Source organism: Pan troglodytes, chromosome 5, assembly GCF_028858775.2.
Source record: "Pan troglodytes isolate AG18354 chromosome 5, NHGRI_mPanTro3-v2.0_pri, whole genome shotgun sequence".
In the NCBI taxonomy this organism is placed as follows: domain Eukaryota; kingdom Metazoa; phylum Chordata; class Mammalia; order Primates; family Hominidae; genus Pan; species Pan troglodytes.
The window spans coordinates 143813894-143836456 of record NC_072403.2 but is presented as its reverse complement, the minus strand read 5'-3'; the positions used below and the strand labels follow the sequence as shown (position 1 = coordinate 143836456).

The 22563-nt window shown below is 39.6% G+C and overlaps 1 protein-coding gene across 1 annotated transcript; it reads left to right on the top strand.

Annotated features, from left to right (window-relative positions):
• Nucleotides 1-4718: 4718 nt before the first annotated feature.
• CCN2 (cellular communication network factor 2) lies at nt 4719-7907 on the top strand. Its single transcript, NM_001280311.1, is given in 5 exon segments — nt 4719-4984; nt 5099-5321; nt 5548-5799; nt 5930-6141; nt 6529-7907. Coding segments are annotated over 5 exon segments (1050 nt in total). The 5' UTR covers nt 4719-4918; the 3' UTR covers nt 6826-7907.
• Nucleotides 7908-22563: the final 14656 nt, after the last annotated feature.

The following is a 22563-nucleotide window of genomic DNA, read 5'->3' as shown; positions in this document are numbered from 1 at the left end:
CTCTAGGCTCCACCTAATGGTATTCCAGGGAGTTTGAAGTTGTGAGAAGGGACCTCAGGCCTCTTGGCTAGAGGTGGGAGCACATTTCCAGGGATGAATGATGGGGTCTGGCTTAATCTGCACCCCTTTCCCACCCCGCAGCAGAATCCCTAGGAATACATTCATGTATATTTCACACTAGTCCTTTCAAAATATTTATCCTTTCACTTACTTCTATTATTTGAGATAAGATAGCTAGTCCCAATTCTCTCTTCCTCCTAAACCTATTGATTGGGTATCCCCAAATCACACATCTTAAGGAATGCTTATTTCCTCTGTTTTTCATTCCCACTCACTTAAATATCACCTTAAGTATCACCAAGGGGATGCTTCACATTCAGCCCTGATGAAGCAAGGGGCTATAAATACTCCTGGTTGCTAAACGGTGATGAATTTGAGATTCTAACCTGTCGAGGACAGTGTAAGAGACCACCAGGCTCATTCCTACCTAGCAGCATCCTCATCTGGCACTATCTTAGATGAACAAAAGCTGACTAGAGGCAACACAGGATTCTAAGTAAACTACTTAAAAAAAAAAAAAAAGAGTCTAATTAACAAAATAAGTGAAACAAACAGTAAGTTGAAGGGATATCATCTTACAAAACAAAACTTCCTTTCTCACCCCTCTGGCCTCCAACTCTATGGACAAGCGAGGAACAGGCAAACATAAAACACAAACCACATGCAACGGCCTTGACTGCCTTCTGACAAATACCTTTGCATTAGAAAATATCCTAAGAAAGTCAGAGAACTAATTATAAGGAGGAAAAGGCATGAAGGTAATGAATGTAATTTAGATAGTAAACATCCGCGTTTATCTTCCCCGCCATGAACTCCCAGCGAGTACGCCCTCTCCTTAACCTTCATCTTAAGCAAACAGGAGGTCATGTCAGCCAAACCAGGGTCCCTGAAGATTTCAGAATAATATTTATTACTATTTTACAAAAAGCTTCTGGGATACCATTTTTTTTTTGTAGAATTAATTTACATGATTGAATTTGAGGCACGCTAGAAACATCAGAAACCTCCCCCTGACCCACCATAAGGACAAATCGCTCACTGTCCAGATGCCCATATACGGCCAGACTTCCTATAAGTCTGACAGCTCCGTGTATGCATTGCGTATGGGTCTTGGCTCTGAGTCACATTCCTCCGGCATGTTTCCCTGGGAGCTTTGATTTCCGCTTTGAGGGCTGGCACTGACTCCTACTTGCTCTTATAAGAAAATGTCTACAACTAAAAGTTGAAAATGTGCAAGATTCCTTCTTTAAGTACACAAACACTCCAACTCTGGCCACTTTTCTGTAGTCCTGCCAGGTTTTCTCTGTGTCTGATACCTGATCAAGAAACCTTTTTTTTTTTAGGGAGGAAAAAACAACAAAAAACATAAGGGAAGGAATGTAATACATCCACAGCTGAACATCTTACAAGACTTAACCAAACGACCAGTACAAATGATGCCCTAGTAGACACACACACATACCTTATATAGCTTGGTAAACAGGACTCAGTGGCCAGCTTAGTTAATTCCTCATTTTACCACGAGGAAAAAATGCTCTCTAAAAAGCATTTGCTAGATAAATACTTGCTTACAAGTCAAAATTAGTGCATCTTAACCATTTTGCACACAAATTCAAAGATCTTTTTCTCCCAACTCTGACCTGCTGTCAATCAAAAGGGCTGGGGTAAGTCAAAGTTGGATGAAGTTAGAAGAAGCCACTATTTCCCACTTTACCGCCCAGGCACACACACACATTTGCTGAGTCATTTATAATAGTGCAAGAATTCAGATCCCATGGCATGAATTAAGGATGGAGTATCAGCCTTTCCCTTTGAGTTTCCTGGCATTTGATGGTCCATATCACAATAAAAACATACTTCTGAGTCTGTGAATGTCTTGGGTGTCTTCTCTCACTCTCTCTCTCTCTGGGTGTGTGTGCATGTGTGTGTCTGTCTGTCTCTGTGTCACTCTCTTAATAATAGTCTTTTATTTTAACTCCTTCAAAAAGAGTTTTGATCATAAAGCCTCAACCTAACCTGATAAGGCACAGAAACTTTTTCTTTCCTGAGATTTCATATGTTCTATATATTTCAATATGCTTATTTCCTCTTAAGCAACATTAAAATCATCTATTTGGAACTGACTATAGATTTTTTTGAGACTTTGAGGGACTATGAGAATTTTATAGTAAAACCAAATTCTTTCTTTTGACATTTTTAACAACAGAGCAGAATGGTAATATACTTATTATACACAGAGATTGAAAAAAAAATCAAGAAAATCTGAAAAAAATAAAGCACCAATTCCCTGGAATTTTCATCTACTCAGCCCTCACTGAACCCTATTAAATTAAAAAAATTATGATTACTTTCATTTTTTAAATAGAAATGGGAATATGGCTCCTACGTGTGACTTCCCTGAGATCTGTGAAAGGCAGTTCCAAGAATACAACCTAGGTCATCTAACTATAACCCAGTACAACAATTTATCCCCTCCATGAATGAGTCTCCCTGCTGCAGGCATGAAGATGGTGGTAGCTTTCAGACTCTCCTGAGGATTCAGAAATTCCCCAACCCTTCTCCCACCTACCTCACTCCGCAAGCTAGGAGAGCTCACCACCAAGCCCACATCCCACCTTAGATGAGACTCGCACTGCACATCCCTACCCTTCCCCAGCCACCACACCTTTCCAACCATTAGTGGTAGATGTAATTGGGGGTTTAGGTCTTGAAAGGTTTCACTGTGGCTTCCCACATATTTTGGACTTTTAAAATCATCCACAAGGGAAGAAAAAGTTGAGGGCCAAGTTGCCTTTAATACACATGTGGCTATTAAGTTAACTTGGAATGTTCCTTCTTTAAATAGGAACTCTTAGGCCTCTTCTTTTTGAGGAATGCTTGGAAAGGACATTAAATAACAATGATGAAAATTCTTCCTGAGCTTCAGAGGGCACCCCCACCCCTTTGCTGGCCATTCACACTACTGACATGCAACTACACTCTATAACATGTGGCTGGCTTAACGAGGTAATCGTGCACAGATGATATGCTCTATGCTGAAGTTGGAGTGGTTATATTTCTTCTTGGCTATTTTTCAACAGAATGTACTGAAACTTTAAAAATTTGATCAGTTTAAACAGGCTGTTTTCAAATGATAAATCTATAATACATTGTTTCTAAAGCCGATCTTTGCACCAGAAACAGATATGCTTATCTTGAACCCATGCTCTGAAGCATCAACAACTTAAAGGAATCTACTCACTGGTAACACCAATGTCAAATGATGCGGCATTACAGAATACAAAAATGGTATGGCCCTAGAATCACTCTCTTTATATAAAATGGGAACTGGAGTTATTAACAAAAAAGCCACTAAACAACATAGATTCCAAATGAAAGCACAGTGAATTAATTGGGTCTTTAGTGAAGCTAAGTAGCACTATATTAAGAAATGGAGATATGCTTAGGTTTATTGGCCATATTCAACATCTGCACACACCCAGGGAGAATAAAGCCTATTCTTTCCTTGTCCTAACCTCACTCCCTCAGGCTGCATGCTCCTTGGGTAATGAGAAGTCACAATCACTATTCATAGATGTGTGGGGAGTCACTAAAAGTATATTATTCACTGTCAATCTTAGTTTATATCCAGATACAACAGGGTACACTGCTCTTGTTATGGAATCCGACTTCTTATTTTAACAAGACAAACCAAATCCAATCCACATTTGAAGATTATAGGTTTTAATATAAGAAAATGCACTCATTTCTCAAAGACCCTAGTGAAGCTGTGTTTAAATGCTCCTAGGTGAACCCCCTTTGCATCCCAGTGTTCCCACCCTGACACCCAGAGCCCCTACCTACCCAACACAGAATCATTTGCTCTGATAGAACAATGGATCCCTTTTTCTGGAAACATTGATGGCCACTCGTCCCTTGTCCTTCCCTATATAAAACTCCTACATATATTAAGAGAAAACTAAGCAAGAGTTTTGGAAATCTGCCCCAGGAGACTGCATCCTGAGTCACACCCCTGTCTTTGTTCTCTTTCTTGTCCCAAAACCGTTACCTCAAGTGACAAATGATCAAATCTCAAATATAGAATTCAGGGTTTTACAGGTAGGCATCTTGAGGATTTCAAATGGTTAAAAGCAACTCACTCCTTTTCTACTCTTTGGAGAGTTTCAAGAGCGTATAGCCTCTAAAACGGAAATCATTGCTAAGGGTTGGGGGGGAGAAACCTTTTCGAATTTTTTAGGAATTCCTGCTGTTTGCCTCTTCAGCTACCTACTTCCTAAAAAGGATGTATGTCAGTGGATAGAACAGGGCAAACTTATTCGAAAAAGAAGTAAGAAATAATTGCCAGTGTGTTTTTAAATGATATGAATCAGGAGTGGTGCGAAGAGGATAGGGAAAAAAAAATTCTATTTGGTGCTGGAAATACTGCGCTTTTTTTTTTCCTTTTTTTTTTTTTTCTGTGAGCTGGAGTGTGCCAGCTTTTTCAGACGGAGGAATGCTGAGTGTCAAGGGGTCAGGATGAATCCGGTGTGAGTTGATGAGGCAGGAAGGTGGGGAGGAATGCGAGGAATGTCCCTGTTTGTGTAGGACTCCATTCAGCTCATTGGCGAGCCGCGGCCGCCCGGAGCGTATAAAAGCCTCGGGCCGCCCGCCCCAAACTCACACAACAACTCTTCCCCGCTGAGAGGAGACAGCCAGTGCGACTCCACCCTCCAGCTCGACGGCAGCCGCCCCGGCCGACAGCCCCGAGACGACAGCCCGGCGCGTCCCGGTCCCCACCTCCGACCACCGCCAGCGCTCCAGGCCCCGCCGCTCCCCGCTCGCCGCCACCGCGCCCTCCGCTCCGCCCGCAGTGCCAACCATGACCGCTGCCAGTGTGGGCCCCGTCCGCGTCGCCTTCGTGCTCCTCCTCGCCCTCTGCAGCCGGGTAAGCGCCGGGAGCCCCCGCTGCGGCCGGCGGCTGCCAGGGAGGGACTCGGGGCCGGCCGGGGAGGGCGTGCGCGCCGACCGAGCGCCGCTGACCGCCCTGTCCTCCCTGCAGCCGGCCGTCGGCCAGAACTGCAGCGGGCCGTGCCGGTGCTCGGACGAGCCGGCGCCGCGGTGCCCGGCGGGCGTGAGCCTCGTGCTGGACGGCTGCGGCTGCTGCCGCGTCTGCGCCAAGCAGCTGGGCGAGCTGTGCACCGAGCGCGACCCCTGCGACCCGCACAAGGGCCTCTTCTGTGACTTCGGCTCCCCGGCCAACCGCAAGATCGGCGTGTGCACCGGTAAGATCCGCAGCCCCCACCGCTAGGTGTCCGGCCGCCTCCTCCCTCACGCCCACCCGCCTGCTGGAAAAAGAAACCGCTCGGACTGAGTTTCTTTCTCCAGCTGCTGCCAGCCCGCCCCCTGCAGCCCAGATCCCAACTCGCATCCCTGACGCTCTGGATGTGAGAGCGCCCCAATGCCTGACCTCTGCATCCCCCACCCTTCTCTTCCCTTCCTCTTCTCCAGCCAAAGATGGTGCTCCCTGCATCTTCGGTGGTACGGTGTACCGCAGCGGAGAGTCCTTCCAGAGCAGCTGCAAGTACCAGTGCACGTGCCTGGACGGGGCGGTGGGCTGCATGCCCCTGTGCAGCATGGACGTTCGTCTGCCCAGCCCTGACTGCCCCTTCCCGAGGAGGGTCAAGCTGCCCGGGAAATGCTGCGAGGAGTGGGTGTGTGACGAGCCCAAGGACCAAACCGTGGTTGGGCCTGCCCTCGCGGGTGAGTCGAGTCTTCCTCTAAGTCAGGGTCGTGATTCTCTCCCAGGGAGGGAGTCCTAACTGTGCCGAGCGAACGGGGAAATACCTTATCCAGGCGTTTTACATGGTGTTCGTGTGCTCTGCTCTCGCAGCTTACCGACTGGAAGACACGTTTGGCCCAGACCCAACTATGATGAGAGCCAACTGCCTGGTCCAGACCACAGAGTGGAGCGCCTGTTCCAAGACCTGTGGGATGGGCATCTCCACCCGGGTTACCAATGACAACGCCTCCTGCAGGCTAGAGAAGCAGAGCCGCCTGTGCATGGTCAGGCCTTGCGAAGCTGACCTGGAAGAGAACATTAAGGTACATGTTCTGCTCCTATTAACTGTTTTTCACAGGAAAAACAGTGGATAGGACCCAACTTAGGGCTCTTGCCACGCTTGTTAGTATAAGCCCGTTATCTCCAAAACTATCTAACCATTGAGCTGTTTTGCTGGAATGAGAGCTTGTGTAATAGCAACCACCAGTTTTCCACTACGAAATCTTCCACAGGGTTAGTTAATTCAAGACATTCCAAGAGAGGCCCTGGCTATTTTTGGACATAGCAAATGAGACTCAAACTTCCTCCCCTCAAAATATAAACAGAAGTCAGACAACAGAAGACTAAAACACAGAGGGTTGAAGAAAGCCACTCCTCTTGTAGTGTCGCTGATTTTTTTTTTCCTCTCTCTTTTCCCTTGTCTTCCTTAGAAGGGCAAAAAGTGCATCCGTACTCCCAAAATCTCCAAGCCTATCAAGTTTGAGCTTTCTGGCTGCACCAGCATGAAGACATACCGAGCTAAATTCTGTGGAGTATGTACCGACGGCCGATGCTGCACCCCCCACAGAACCACCACCCTGCCGGTGGAGTTCAAGTGCCCTGACGGCGAGGTCATGAAGAAGAACATGATGTTCATCAAGACCTGTGCCTGCCATTACAACTGTCCCGGAGACAATGACATCTTTGAGTCGCTGTACTACAGGAAGATGTACGGAGACATGGCATGAAGCCAGAGAGTGAGAGACATTAACTCATTAGACTGGAACTTGAACTGATTCACATCTCATTTTTCCGTAAAAATGATTTCAGTAGCACAAGTTATTTGAATCTGTTTTTCTAACTGGGGGAAAAGATTCCCACCCAATTCAAAACATTGTGCCATGTCAAACAAATAGTCTATCAACCCCAGACACTGGTTTGAAGAATGTTAAGACTTGACAGTGGAACTACATTAGTACACAGCACCAGAATGTATATTAAGGTGTGGCTTTAGGAGCAGTGGGAGGGTACCAGCAGAAAGGTTAGTATCATCAGATAGCATCTTATACGAGTAATATGCCTGCTATTTGAAGTGTAATTGAGAAGGAAAATTGTAGCGTGCTCACTGATCTGCCTGTAGCCCCAGTGACAGCTAGGATGTGCATTCTCCAGCCATCAAGAGACTGAGTCAAGTGGTTCCTTAAGTCAGAACAGCAGACTCAGCTCTGACATTCTGATTCGAATGACACTGTTCAGGAATCGGAATCCTGTCGATTAGACTGGACAGCTTGTGGCAAGTGAATTTGCCTGTAACAAGCCAGATTTTTTAAAATTTATATTGTAAATATTGTGTGTGTGTGTGTGTGTATAAATATATATATGTACAGTTATCTAAGTTAATTTAAAGTTGTTTGTGCCTTTTTATTTTTGTTTTTAATGCTTTGATATTTCAATGTTAGCCTCAATTTCTGAACACCATAGGTAGAATGTAAAGCTTGTCTGATCGTTCAAAGCATGAAATGGATACTTATATGGAAATTCTGCTCAGATAGAATGACAGTCCGTCAAAACAGATTGTTTGCAAAGGTGAGGCATCAGTGTCCTTGGCAGGCTGATTTCTAGGTAGGAAATGTGGTAGCCTCACTTTTAATGAACAAATGGCCTTTATTAAAAACTGAGTGACTCTATATAGCTGATCAGTTTTTTCACCTGGAAGCATTTGTTTCTACTTTGATATGACTGTTTTTCGGACAGTTTATTTGTTGAGAGTGTGACCAAAAGTTACATGTTTGCACCTTTCTAGTTGAAAATAAAGTGTATATTTTTTCTATAAAGGGCTTGGTTATTCATTTATCCTTCTAAACATTTCTGAGTTTTCTTGAGCATAAATAGGAAGTTCTTATTAATCATAAGATAATTCACCAATAATTTTCTAAATATCTTTTATTATTCTATACATTAATAAGTTGATTATTCCATAGAATTTTTATGTAAACATACTTCACACTGAATCAAGTATCACAGACTTGCAGGCATACACACCACATTGACTATACAGCCATTTTTTTTGTTATCTTCACAGAACTTTATAGACACTTTAAATTCAATTCTCTCTAGATTACTTCAGTCTCCATTAACCCTGTTGTATTACACTTGGTCCTTTTGGCATTTGTACCTCTCTGGCCGTTATAGGTTAGTTTCCAACCCTTCACATCACAAACTAGTCTATGTGCCTTGCACGTGGAAAATGTTTACATTTTTTAAAAATTTTATGCTGTAGGTCTGTTTCTGAACTTCATTACCTTACTGTTAAATCTGAAAATTATGAAATGAAATCCTCATTTAAATGGAGCTATTTCATAAGTCTTGTTTTGTATAATTCTGTTTTTGGTTGCCATGATAACCAATGACAAATAGATGGCATAAATAGAAAAGGGAGGATGAGCAAATCTTCCATTCATTAACATTAATAGAAATTTGTTTTGAAAGTAATTCCTCCATTTGCCCAAGTCTTTGGCTTTATCAGACTTCCAGATTAATGCATCCTACCTTACCAAGTGGTTTATACATGAGAAAATGGAATTGTTCAAGAAGCCTCGTGTGGAAACAATATTGTACCTACCCAGGTAGGTTTTTACTAAAGAGTGAACCAAAGTGAGTGGTAAACAAAAGCAATACACCAAAGGCAACTAGAATCTTCTCCACATGCGGATAGCTGAGGATTCTAGGGGAAAAAAAAATTGCAGACAGACTAACCTTTCCCAAGGTAATTAGCAACGTTGTAGTGCCAACGTCATTTGGACAGACAAAAATACACCTGAAAATAAAGACTAGCTCTACAAACAACTGTCCACACCACAAACCAAAGGGAAAACTTCCCGTGTTCAGAATGTGAAAATTTATGGTCAAAACTCTGGGCTTTAAGGATACACCCACATCTGTATGTAGCAGTGCTGCCAGGAGCAGCACCCCACCTCCCCAAATAAATGTGCATGTACACATACACATAGGCACGCACGCAGAGTACACTGTTAGTTCACACCTCCTTTCTGTCAATTAATTCCTAACTGCAAAGATGAAGGGCCATGCATGATAAACGAGCCTGACTACTGAATTAGAGCATTCTGGAAATATAGAAGCAGCAGGAAAAGCATAGATTTCACATTTTCCAAATACCCACATTAAAAAAAAAAAAAAAAGAGTCACTAGATTGCAAAACAAAAATCCCACAGGCAATGTTTCTACAGAAATTAGATGGCAATGCACACTTTCACCCCCCAAATATCGGAGGTAGGGGGTGCCAAATCATCAACCACCGTAAGATCTGCACCGTGTCAGCACGTGTGTGAGAAAAGCAGAGAAACAACAAGGTATCTGATGCTTCTGAGAACACGAGAGCTCTCAAACAGCCAGCAGGTAGTCACTAGATATATAGAAGGCCAGGCTGACAGCAGCTGTTGAACCTAGTAGGGGTTTGGCCTAGCACTCCAACAAAGCTTACAAGCCAGGGCTCCCTCCCAGGAGAAGACCCTCATACTCCTGGAAGTGGAATCTAAATTGAGCAGGTCACCAGACAGATGTTTCTCAAAAGAAGACACACAAGTGGCCAACAAGTATATGAAAAAATGCTCAACATTACTAACCATCAGGGAAATGCAAATCAAAACCACAATGAGCTATCACTTCACACCTGTTAAAATGGCTACTACCAAAAAAACAAAAGATAACAAAACTGTCAGCAAGGATGTGGAGGAAAAAAACCCTGTGCATTGTTGGCAGGAATGTAAATTAGTACGGCCATTATGAAAAACAGAAAGTTCCATAAAAAATTAAGAATACAATTACTATATGATCTAGTAATCCCATTACTGGGTATACACTCAATGAAAAAGAAGTCAGTATGTTGAAAAGATATCTGCACCTCCATGTTCATTGCAGCACTATCCACAATAGCTAAGTTACAGCATCAACCTAAGTGTCCATCAACAGATGGATGGATAAAGAAGATGAGGTATATATACACAATGGAGTACTATTCATTAAAAAAGAAGGGAATCCTGTCATTTGTGGCAGCATGGATGAACCTAGAGTACATTATGTTAAGTGAAATAAGCCAGGTTACAGAAAGAGAAATATAGCACTATCTCACTCATATGTGGAATCTGAAAGGTTGACCTCATAGAAGTAGAGAGTAGAATGATGGTTACTAGGGGATTGGGGTTAGGCAGGAAAGTTGGGGAGATGTTAGTCAAAAAAAAAAAAAAATTTCACTTAGGCAATAAGAGTAAGTTCAAGAGATCTATTTTACAATGTGATGACTCTAGTTAATGATACATTCTATTCTTGAAAAATGCAAAGAGAATGGTTGTAAAGTGTTCTTAGCACAAAAACGCTAACTATATGAGGTAATGCATATGTTAATTCGCTAGATTTAGTCATGCCATAATGTAAATATACTTCAAAACATGTTTTACATGATAAATTATGACTTTATCTGTCAATATAAAATAAAACAAAATAAAAATTGAGTGGGTCAGGGACAACAGAGACATTAAAGGATTTGGATTAAAATGAGGAGGGAAACAGACGTTTAAAATCTCAGAAGGTAAACCGCAATATTTTTAATGCTGCATGAAAACAATAAAAGAGAGAGGTCTGTGAATTTAGAAAATTAAACCAAACCTCCTTCCTGAGCAAACTTTAGTAAAACTAATTTTATATAAATTAAGAAAACAAAATTATTGAAGCCAAATCCCTACAAAGTCACTATATTTAACAAAAGAAAATAAAGAATAGAATAACTTTTCTGCAGATAATAAAAAATGTAAGAAATACATATCTACAAAATATAGAAAAATTATAACCTACTATTTCAAAAGTTTAAGAAAATGATATTGGACATAAATGATATTAATAGTAAGGAAATGACTAATGACATAAAATAGCAACATAAATCAGAATTAGCAAAACTTAAAAATATAGTTTCAGAAATCAACAGAGATTTAGAAATAAAGGAACTATATCAAACTAGAGGGAGCATAAGAGTGAATAAACTCTTACAGATAAGAAAAAAATGTTTAAATATAAAAGAAGAAATAAAAATGTTGCAATGAAAAGTAATAAATATTGTGGACAGGCAAAGAAAATCCAGTATGTGGAGGGTAGAAATTCTTAAAGAAGAAAAAAAAAAATCCTAAAAGCTATAAGTCAAAAAAAAACTTTACTAGAATAAAAAAGTATTTGAAAGCACAAGTTGAAAGGGTGTGCCATGTGCCTAAACAAATCAACCAACAGCAAAACACATTCTAGTAAAACTGCTGGAGTTTAAAGAAAAGGGAAAAGCTATTTGAACATGAAGACAAAAAGAACATGAGCCTTATAAATAAAAAGAAAATTAGCTCATCGTTAGATTTTTTTTACAGCAATACTTTATGACAGAAAAAAAATGGAATAACTTATTTAAGATACTTAAGGAAAGAAAATGAGAGTCAAGAAACTTTTATCCTCTAAAACTGATTTTCAAGTATAACTTGATTCTTGAAATCAAACCTTGAATGACTAGGTTCATCCCTGTTGTCACAAATGACAGGATTCCCTTCTTTTTTAATGAATAGTACTCCATTGTGTATATATACCTCATCTTCTTTACCCATCCATCTGTTGATGGACACTTAGGTTGATTCCATAACTTAGCTATCGTGGATAGTGCTGCAATGAACATGAAGGACACAGACAAACTGTTAAAAACACACAAGAACTCAGGGCATATTTTTCCTGTGAGCCCTTGCTGAGGAACCTACTAGCAAACAAGCTCAAACAACACAAATGTCTGAGAGATACTAACCTAAGGACTGTAGTGAGAATAGAATATAGCTCACCTTTAGAACTAAGACTGAATGAAGGTTAAAAAGGAGAAAGTACCGTATACAGTGCAAAAAGTAGAACATTTCTGCATGTTTATTTGCATATATTTATTGGCATATATATTTATTTGCATATATATTAGATAATAAGGAAGTTAACAAATGTCATTAAGATCAAATCAAAAGGATTAGGGAAACAAATTGAAGCCAGACACAAAAGCATACAGAGTAGGGATATCTGCTCTGACACCATAGAGTACAACCATACAAAGTGGAAGAGAGAATGGAGATAGCATATGCCTTCCCCGCCAAAAACAATTTAACTGCTTTTAGTGATAGTGGTGGTATTGTTATTCTGGGAATGTTAGGTGTGGAATGTGTAAGAAAGCAAATTAGCCATCATGAATATTCTAACTCTATCCCCAGCATTCATGAGTACTGAAATTCTCAGTGAGAAAGTCAGAAATTAGAGACATAATGGAAAACTGCTAAGGAAAGTTCTGTAGTCCAGAATTTGAACTGGAAATATAAGCATAAATTCGTGAGGTATTTCGTCTTTTAAAACACACACACACACACACACACACACACACAATTTTTCCCCCTACATCTGCCTACATAAGAGGCTTAGTTAGAATGACAACTCAAGACCAATGAATATCACTAGGCCCAGATTTTACACTTGAAATATTACTTTCCACTAAAGATATTAGGACTTCTTGGAGAATGAGTGATTCCAAGTCTGGGGCAAGAAATGTGTAAGATAAATTAATTTATGTTTAGAACATCTTTTCACATTAGCTAATAAGGAAGTTAACAGATGCCATTAAGATCATATTAAAAAAACTCTGGAGACAAATTGAAGAGACTCCAACTAAAGATGACACAATTGAGTTTTAATAAGAATGAGAAAGGCAGTACATTGGGCCTATTGACCATGCTTACATTCATTAATTTATAATGATCGTTAAAGAAGAACAACTGACCAGGTGTGGTGGCTCACACCTGTAATCCCAGCACTTTGGGAGGCCGAGGTGGGTGGATCACCTGAGCTCAGGAGTTCGAGACCAGCCTGGCCAACATGGCAAAACCCCGTCTCTACTAAAAATACAAAAATTAGCCGGGCGTGGTGGTGCGCGCCTGTAGTCCCAGCTACTCGGGAGACTGAGGCATGAGAATCGCTTAAACCCGGGAGGCAGAGGTTGCAGTGAGCCAAGATCACGCCACTGCACTCCAGCCTGGGGGACAGAGAAAGACTCCATCTCAAAAATAATAATAACAATGAATAAAAAATTAAAAAGAAGAACTAATTGGTAATTTTCTGGGAGTGATAAGGAACTAATTCAGTATATACAAAATATAATTTTTTCTGATGACTTCAGTATCGTTTTGTGTGTGTGTGTATTACACATCTCTCAGTGCCTCAGAAGACAGGCTGAATCTTTACCAAACCCCAACATCACCCGAAGATGGCTTTTTTAAAAAAAATAAATCTTTTAGTCAATAGTGCTCATCCATGATGGTTAAAGTAATTTTCTATTTCTTTTAATAATTTTTAAACTTTTTCAAATTTTTTGAAATGAACATACATTATAAGAAAGAGATTTTTAAAAAAACAAATTTCCATCTCATTAAAAAAACAGCAAGGAATATGTCAAAAAGTGTTCAAGTATTTTATGATTTTCATTTAGATGAAACAATACACAATACATAAATAAGTAAATAACTTAGCTATTCAAACCACTATATCTTTGTTAGCCACGTGCCTAGGAGTACGTGCAACACACATCGAATCTCTAGGGAATGCACATATTCATTGTATATTCAGTGTTGTCTTTTACTCTATTTCTCTATACCATAAATAAAATGGTGAACGATTTTCCTCTGTATAACTATTCCTTACCTCATGAATCATACTAATTATATATAGACTGTTTCTAAGACTAAGAACAAAATAAACAAAGTAAAACATATTCTTAAAATACTGTCAGATTCTAAACCTAAATATAGGATTCAAAGCAATAGACATGTAGACCCATCTTCTATATTACATGTTTAAAAGATAGTCAAAGAAGAGTTAGTAAGAAATGAGGAGCACTATTGATCAATTAGAATTTGCATCGCAAGAATATAAAACTTTTACATTAGGTCAACAAATTCTAACACAATTTTTGTCAGCAAGTTAACATGTATAATTTAGATAACTACAATAACTTTTAGTCTTTGGTATATATTCAAGAGAAGTGAGCAAAAGACATACAAAATTCTCAAAGCAGTTTCATCCATCCAAAAACCGAAAGTAAAAATCTGAATTCTGTAAACAGAAAAATTGATAGAGTATAGAATATTTATATAATGGAACAATATACATCAATTAAAAAGTGCATTTCCCCAAAACATGTTTCTTTGCCATATTTTGAAATGGCCCTGCAAAGTTGTTCTTTGTGAGGGAAAATTTGCACCTCTAAAGAATCTCTATTAACATAGCTAGATCTTTTTCTTCCAGACTCTCCCAATCCTAAAGAGATGAACTAAGATCTGAATAGGAAACATTTGTCACTTCTTGCCTCTACAGGCAGCCACTATAAGACCTCAAAAGAACTTGGGTTTCCACAATGTTTATCTTAACCTGAACATTCCCTTTCTATCTATCCCAGGCCTTTTTTTTTTTTTTTTTTTTTTTTTTTTGATACAAAGTCTCTCTCTGTCGCCCAGGCGGGAGTGCAGTGGCGTGATCTCGACTCACTGCAACCTCTGCCTCCCGGGTTCAAGTGATTCTCCTGCCTCAGCCTCCCGAGTAGCTGGGATTACAGGCATGCACTACCACACTAGGCTGATTTTTTGTATTTCTAGTAGAGACGGGGTTTCACCATGTTGCCCAGTCTGGTCTTGAACTTCTGAGCTCAGGTGATCCGCCCGCCTTGGCCTCCCAAAGTGCTGGGATTATAGGCGTGAGCCACTACGCCCAGCCTCTATCCCACGTCTTGAGACAAACTCAACCAATTGTCAACCAGAAAATGTTTAAATTCACCTATAACCTGGAAGCCTCCCCTTCCCCCCACCACCCGCCCCACATCTGGACCAAACCAATGTATTTCTTAAATGGATTTGATTGATGTCTCATGCTTCTCTAAAATGTATAAAACCAAGCTGCACTCAGACCATCTTGGGCACAAGTTCTCAGGACCTCTTGAGGGCTGTGTCATGGGCCATGGTCACTCATATTTGGCTCAGAATAAATCCCTTATATATAAAAAAGAAAAGCACTATTATGGTGAGTGAAAGAAGTCAGGCACAAAAGCATACATACTGCATAATGTCATCTATATGAAATTGAAGAGGAAGCAAAACTAAATAGTGATAAAGGCAGGGTAGTGGTTACTTTGGAGGTGGGGGCATGAGAGAACTTGGCACATATTGTTAAATCTCTATTATATTTCAATTAAAAAGTTTAAAAATTAAATATATTCAAGCACTTTTTTTTTTTACTTTAAGTTCTGGGATACATGTGCAGAATGTGCAGATTTGTTACATAGGTATACATGTGCCATGGTGGTTTGCTGCACCTATCAACCCGTCATCTAGATTTTAACTCTGCATACATTAGGTATTTGTCCTAATGTTTTCCCTTTCCTTGGCCCCCACCCCCCAACAGGCCCCCATGTGTGATGTTCCCCTCCCTGTGTCCATGTGTTCTCATTGTTCAACTCCCACTTATGAGTGAGAACATGCGGTGTTTGGTTTTCTGTTCCTGGGTTAGTTTGCTAAGAATGATGGCTTTCAGCTTCATCCATGTCCCTCCAAAGGACATGAACTCATTCTTTTTTATGGATGCATAGTATTCCATGATGTATATGTGCCACATTTTCTTTAGCACTTTTTAAAAAGAATTTTGCCAAAACATTAAAAGTGATTATCTAGGAGTTATCTTTTTCATCTTTATTATATTCCATACTTTCCATATCATTCACAAAGAGTACTTATTCCTTGCAATTAGAAAAAAAAATTATTTTTAAATATTTAAGATGAGTTCCTGAAAAATAACACATGATGTTCATAACACGTTTCATTGCATAATTAAATTTCTACAGCACCATATAAATGTGAGATTGGAAGGACTATTTAATGAGGATGGAAACTCAAAGATAGAAGTACCTATAAGAAGAAATTCCCTCAAAGTGTACAAATGTCTTAGGGAGTCACTGAATTTCCCTTTTAACATCCAGTGTGTACTCATGTCAATTTTTATTTAAATCTGAGAGGATGGCTTGCTGTCTTTCAACATTCACATTTTTATTAACTTATCAGCAGGCTTATTCATTAAGTCATAGTTCCAAAATAAAACTAATGAATAGAAACTGTTGAAACTATATTTATGTATATATATAGTTATATATATACAACTATATATATAAAACTATATATAGTTTTATATATATAACTATATATAAAACTATATATAGTTATATACATACAACTATATATATAAAACTATATATATAGTTATATATGTGTATATATATTTTATATATATATATAACTATATATATATATATATATAAAAAACGGGACTCAATCAACATCATTTAACTATAGAGCATGACAAGATTTTAAGGTTTCTGGAGTCCCATGAGGAAAATAACATCTCACTATGTATGTTCCACTTCAGCAATAAGGGTTATCAACACATTACATCATGTGTGTGTGCACTACAGCAGGATACTGACAGGCAAATAAATAGAAAATACCACTTTTATGAAAAACAAAAATAGCTCTTATTTACTCTGCCTTTACCTAGTTAAAAGAAAAATACAAAATCTAATAAAACCAAAAACTAGAGACACTAGTTCATGAAATATACTGGAACAGGGCAGGAGAAGCCAAAAGAAGGGAAGAGATAACACTTTCAGTCATTTTTACTCACATGTGAATAAATATTTTAAAGCAAATTCAGCTTTTTTTTTTAAAGTTACTCTGTTTAGACTCACTTTCATACCAGAAACTAGGTTTGATGAATGTCACTTAGGGCATGTAGGTCCCTTCCCTGCAAAAGCTGGGCTATAAATAAATACTGTAGTAATTACATTTTTGGTCCAAGATACAATAAAGAGAATGATAACAATAAGTCCCATGAATCTAACTGATTGAGGACCATTTTGTATTCATTGTCTTATATTGTCAAATAACCTGCAGTCTATCATCATCTTTATAAAAACAATACACAAAAACATGTAAGTGTTCCAATATAACTGCTCCTGTGCTCCATGAAAAAGTTGGAATTTAGAAAATACAGACGTGTAACACAAACCATATGTAATCCAAGAGTCAAAAAAGCAATTTGAATCAGGAAATTTTGATCAACATTTTGAACTTAAAAATCTTCATTTTTAACTGTTCTCCATTTTTCAATCCAAGTATATACTTGGGATGGAAGCCCTTTAAAATAGAAACACTTAGCATTAAAAATGAAAAGATAAACTGCCATTCTTTTAGTCTTTTTAAAAATGTTCTTTTATGTCTTTCCAGAGGGATTTATTTTTAAATGAGAATAGGCCCAACTCCTTATTTTTCTCCCCAATCTGAATTCCTCCCTAGCTAAATTCTTTCTGATCTGTGTCATCCTTGTTCAGTATTTGTTATACCCTCTCTAGGGAGGTATCATCAAACTCTAAAAATGACATTAAATCCAAGGGCTTAGGAAATATTTTCTACAACATAAGCCTGGTTTGTATGTGATTTTTTTTTGCATTTTATTTGTTTGTTTTTAACCTTTAACCGTAATTTGGGCCGATGACTCCCAGTGTGAAGATTATCTTATGTCACTCATAATTTTAAACTCAGGATTATTAGGCAAGCTTGCGTATTTATGTTAAGGAGCCCTGGGAGGTCTGGGCTATTTGCCAGGACTCTGTTTACATAGATGCCTCAATATCAATAGCCGGATGTGGTTAGAGAAAGGAGGCTTGTGGAGCATTAGCCAATGCCATGCTTCCCTTGCTTTTGCTATTTGGGGGAAGAAGTTATGTGCTTTCTAGTGTGACCTTTGGAAGACAACTAATAGGGAGGACAGGAGCTCTGCCTGAGCACTGGGAATGTACATTCCTGTGTTTGGCCTTGGTGAACAGCAAAAGAAAGTGGGAAAGACAACTAGGAATGGGACCCTGGATGATATGACACATAATCGTAGTTCACTCATAACATTTCTAGTTGGCTTTCATCCTTTTTAGTTTGAGTCTGTCAATTTTCTATCTGTGGTATTAGTCTTTCCGCTGTACTGTCCCTAACATGGTAGCTTAGTGACCACCCATATGCAGAAGTTGCTCAGCTAACCGAATTACATAGAGGAACCCCTTGATGGGAAAACACTCACCAATATTTCAAGCCTGAAGTCCAGAACGCCTGTCAATGGGACTCTTCTACCGGAGGTATGAATAGTAGCCGATGGAGATAATAAAGGACTTTGAAAAAACAGTGTGGCATTCTAACTGAACCCCAGGGCTTCGTAAGGAGCCTATTGAGACCTGGCTTGGGGGTGCTGCTAGAAATCAAATGCTCCCTCTAGCTGTTGGAGAAATCCAGACGTTTTGTAGAGAAGATGTTTGGGATTGAGGTCCTTTAAAGTTGAACATTTTAGGATTCACTGAATGAGATTCTAGGGGAATGGAAGTCATTAATCACTTGGAGCAGCATTCACCAGCAGGAAGATCTGCAGGGAGGTGCTGCTGGTGGTAAGGACCCAGGCCAATAGGAGTGGCTGCTAGAAGCTGCTGCTATGGAAACCCATGCTAATTACTGTTGGAAGGAGCAACCAATGGAACCTGCCATGGCCAGGAGCAACAGCCAAGAGGCTCTACTGGGAGATGTTTGAAAGCACCATTGGGTGTATCTAAAAGAGCTCGGTCAGGGGATCATCTGCTTGAAGAATCTTTAGGGTGGAGGGTGTTGTTTTGGTTCTGTTGAAACATGCTTAGGTGAATCATCTTTGATTTTGGAGAAAAAGAAAAAGACTATCGGTCTTATTACCCTCCACACTAAGACAGCATCATAATTTCCCTCAAAACCAGCTTCTCTGTGTGATTCTGCATTTCTATTGCCTGTAGTACTAATCTACTTGTTACCCAGATAGAAACACCACATTGTCAATGAATCCTCCATTTCCCTTTTTCAGTTTTAATAAAAGTTAGATTTTATTTCAGTAGAAATCTATCTTGAGGAAAATATAAATTATAAAAGATCATAGACATTCTTTCAATAAAGGCAATTAACTGATTAATTCAAACACCTGTGGTATTGGGTTGCCATTAGTAGTACCAGTAGTCAAATTTTTTAAAAGCCAGATTAAAATAGAGATTTTATTCAAAAAGGCCACAGTTGACCCTTGAAGAACATGGGTTTGAACTGCACAAATCCACTTGTACATGAATTTTTTTTCAATAATAGTTACGCCAAGGGACAGCAAGACCAACCCCTACTCTTTTCTCTTCTCCTCAGCCTGCCCATCATGAAGACAATGAGGATAAAGACCTTTACGATGATCTACTCCCATTTAATAAGTAATAAATATATTTTCTCTTCCATATAATGTTCTTAATGGCATTTTTTCATTTTATTTTCTCTTACTTTACTATAAGAATTCAGTGTCAAATATATATAACACACAAAATATGTGTTAATCTATTGTTTGTGTTATTGGTAAAGCTTCCAGTCAACAGTCGGCTAGTAGTAGTTAAGTTTATGGTGAGTCAAAAATTTTACGTGAATTTTTAACTGCACAAGGGGTCAGCACCCCTAACCCCTGTGTTTTTCAAGGACCAACTGCATTGCAATATGGGGAAGAGGACTTTGAAATAGGGAGAATACTCTATTGCAGAAATGGCAAAGTCTAAAGGTCGAACAGAAAAAGACCTTTCTTTTATAAGGAGAAGTAAATAGGGCTAGCAGGAAGTTTGTGAAAGAGTGGGGCAAGCGAATGGAGGTAGGCAGATGGCATGAGAGTGGCTTTGACAGTAAATTTTTATTCTCTTTGGTCACTGGATTCTTGGAGTAAGTCATTGAGAAGATATTCTGTAACTTAGCACTTGCTTAAAAGCTTGGGAATAAGATAAAGTTCCGGGACCTGTAGGGAGAAGCCTGACTAGCATTTGATCAAGCCAAGTCAATGGGTAAGTAATGAGTAATTGTGAGGGCTTGGGCATAGCACAGCTCATGGTTTTAATGCATGTATAGATATACACAGACATAAATATAGAATGGGTTTATACATGCACTTAGCTGTATGTGTATTTTCTGTCAACTGAGCTGTCATCATCCTAGGTGCTGTGACACCCCAGAACAATTAACATATGTAGAACCCAAATTTTAATAATGTCCAGTAAAAGGAACTAGGGCTTTTTGGAAAAATGGCTGATTTCATGGCTCAGGCAGAGAAAATACAAGATAAACCTGCAAAAACTTGTGGCACCAGCAAGTAAGAAATTGCTGAAAAAAATGTTAGGTTCATACTGAAAAGACAACTTGAAGGAGCTCCCAATAATTAAACCTGAGACAATTTAAGCAAAAAATATATATAATAGTAATGAGTCACAAGTATCAGAATAACTCCATTTCTTTTTCACCAACACTCAAATATTTGAACTTCAATTTAGAGATTCATTTATATAAAAAGTGGTCCCAGATACAGTCATGGGCCCCCTGTCCCTCCACCCACACATGTTTTGGGGAGTTTTATCTCCCAAAATATTGGAGAAAAATTTCCTTGCTCTTCCAGCAGTGGGAGGAGGAAAGTAACCATTTTGAAATACATCTGAGTACTCTTCTTAGCAGGGCCTACCCTCGGGAGAAAGCATTTTACTAGAGTTTAACCTATGCGTGTTTTGTCAGAGTCTAACCTGTTTAACATGGGTTTCTTACAGACAATAATTAGTTGGGTCTTGATTTTTTGTTTGTTTGTTTTTCTTTGAGACAGGTTCTCCCTATGTTCTACAGGCTGGTCATGAACTCCTAGGCTTTATATCCTCCGCACACAGTATCCCAGGTAGCTGGGGTTACACAAGTGCACCACCACGGCTGGTGTGTTTTTAATATACTCTGACAAGCTCTGTCTTTTAATTGGCATATTTAGACCACTGACATCTACAGTGATTATTGATATAGTTGGCTTAATATCTACCATATTTGTTACTGTTTTCTATGTGTTGCTCTTGTTCTTTGTTTCTTCTTGTGTTCCACAGGGCTTTTGTCTTTTGTGGCATTAACTGAGCATTTTACATGATTCCATTTTCTCTCCTTTCTTAGCATATCAATTCTACTTTTTTAAAAACTTTTTTAACTGTTGCTCTAGAATTTGCAATACACATTTACAACAAACCCAAGTTCACTTTCTTTCTTTTTTTTTTTTTTTCTTGAGACAGAATCTCGCTCTGTCACCCAGGCTGGAGTGCAGTGGTGCATTCTCGGCTCACTGCAACCTCTGCCTCCCGCGTTCAAGCAATTCTCCTGCCTCAGCCTCCTAAGTAGCTGGGACTACAGGCACCTGCCACCACACCCTTCTCATTTTTGTATTTTTAGTAGATACAGGGTTTCACCATATTGGCCAGGCTGGTCTCGAGCTCCTGACCTTGTGATGCGCCCACTTCGGCCTCCCAAAGTGCTGGGATTACAGGCTTGAGCCACTGCACCTGGCCCAGCCAGGTTCACTTTCATATAACACTGTACAGCTTCATGGATAGTACAAGTACTTTGCAATAACAAAGTAATCCAAATTCCTCCCTCCTGTCCCTTGTATCATTGTTGTCATTCATTTCACTTATACATAAGCATGCATATATATATATATTTATATGTATACACACAGAGATATACATAAACGTGCATAACTGCTCTAAAATATAGGGTTTATTAGTTAAAAAGTAGTCAAGTAGTCTCAGGCTGTAGTACCAACAAAGCAACTGGTGGGAGGAAATGCAAATCATCTCTGGAGGAACACACCCTCATCTCATATCCCACCTCCTTCCTCTTGCACATCTAGTTCCTAAGGGTTGAAGGGAGCTCCTGGAGGGATGCAGAAGCAGGTTTCTCTTACATATCCGGTCACATGTAACTGGGAAGGAAGGCATCCCTGGTTTCACTTGGGCTGATGCGGCTGCTGCTAACGGCTCCTACCAATGGGACTGTGAAAATGTTGGGCCTAGTTTCCTTGGGTTGGTGATCAACTTTCTTCCTGCCTCTTCAATAATTGGGAAACCCTTCCCACAGGGACAGTCATGCCTCTCTTTAGCCCCACAATCTATCCAGACAGCCAAGTGTGGTTTCCTAAAGGGGGCTGATCACTGGCTAGTCCTATCACTCCTGCCCATCTTCTAACCCCTCATATGCTTCAGTTAGCAGTGGATACCGAAGTTTTCTTTCCTTTTTTCTCAGAGAGCTTCCTGAAAGTGAGACTGAGTTGGGCTTTCCCCATCTTATTCCCAGGCACGAGGTCCCTTCTTGCCCTGATGGTGGAAGTTACCACTGCAGGCCATCCTATCTTCAGAAATGTCTAGACAAGAAGCAATTGCCAATCTCTATTCACATATTCACATAACTCCAAACTCAGAAAATCTAAATCACCTCCAACTTTCCATC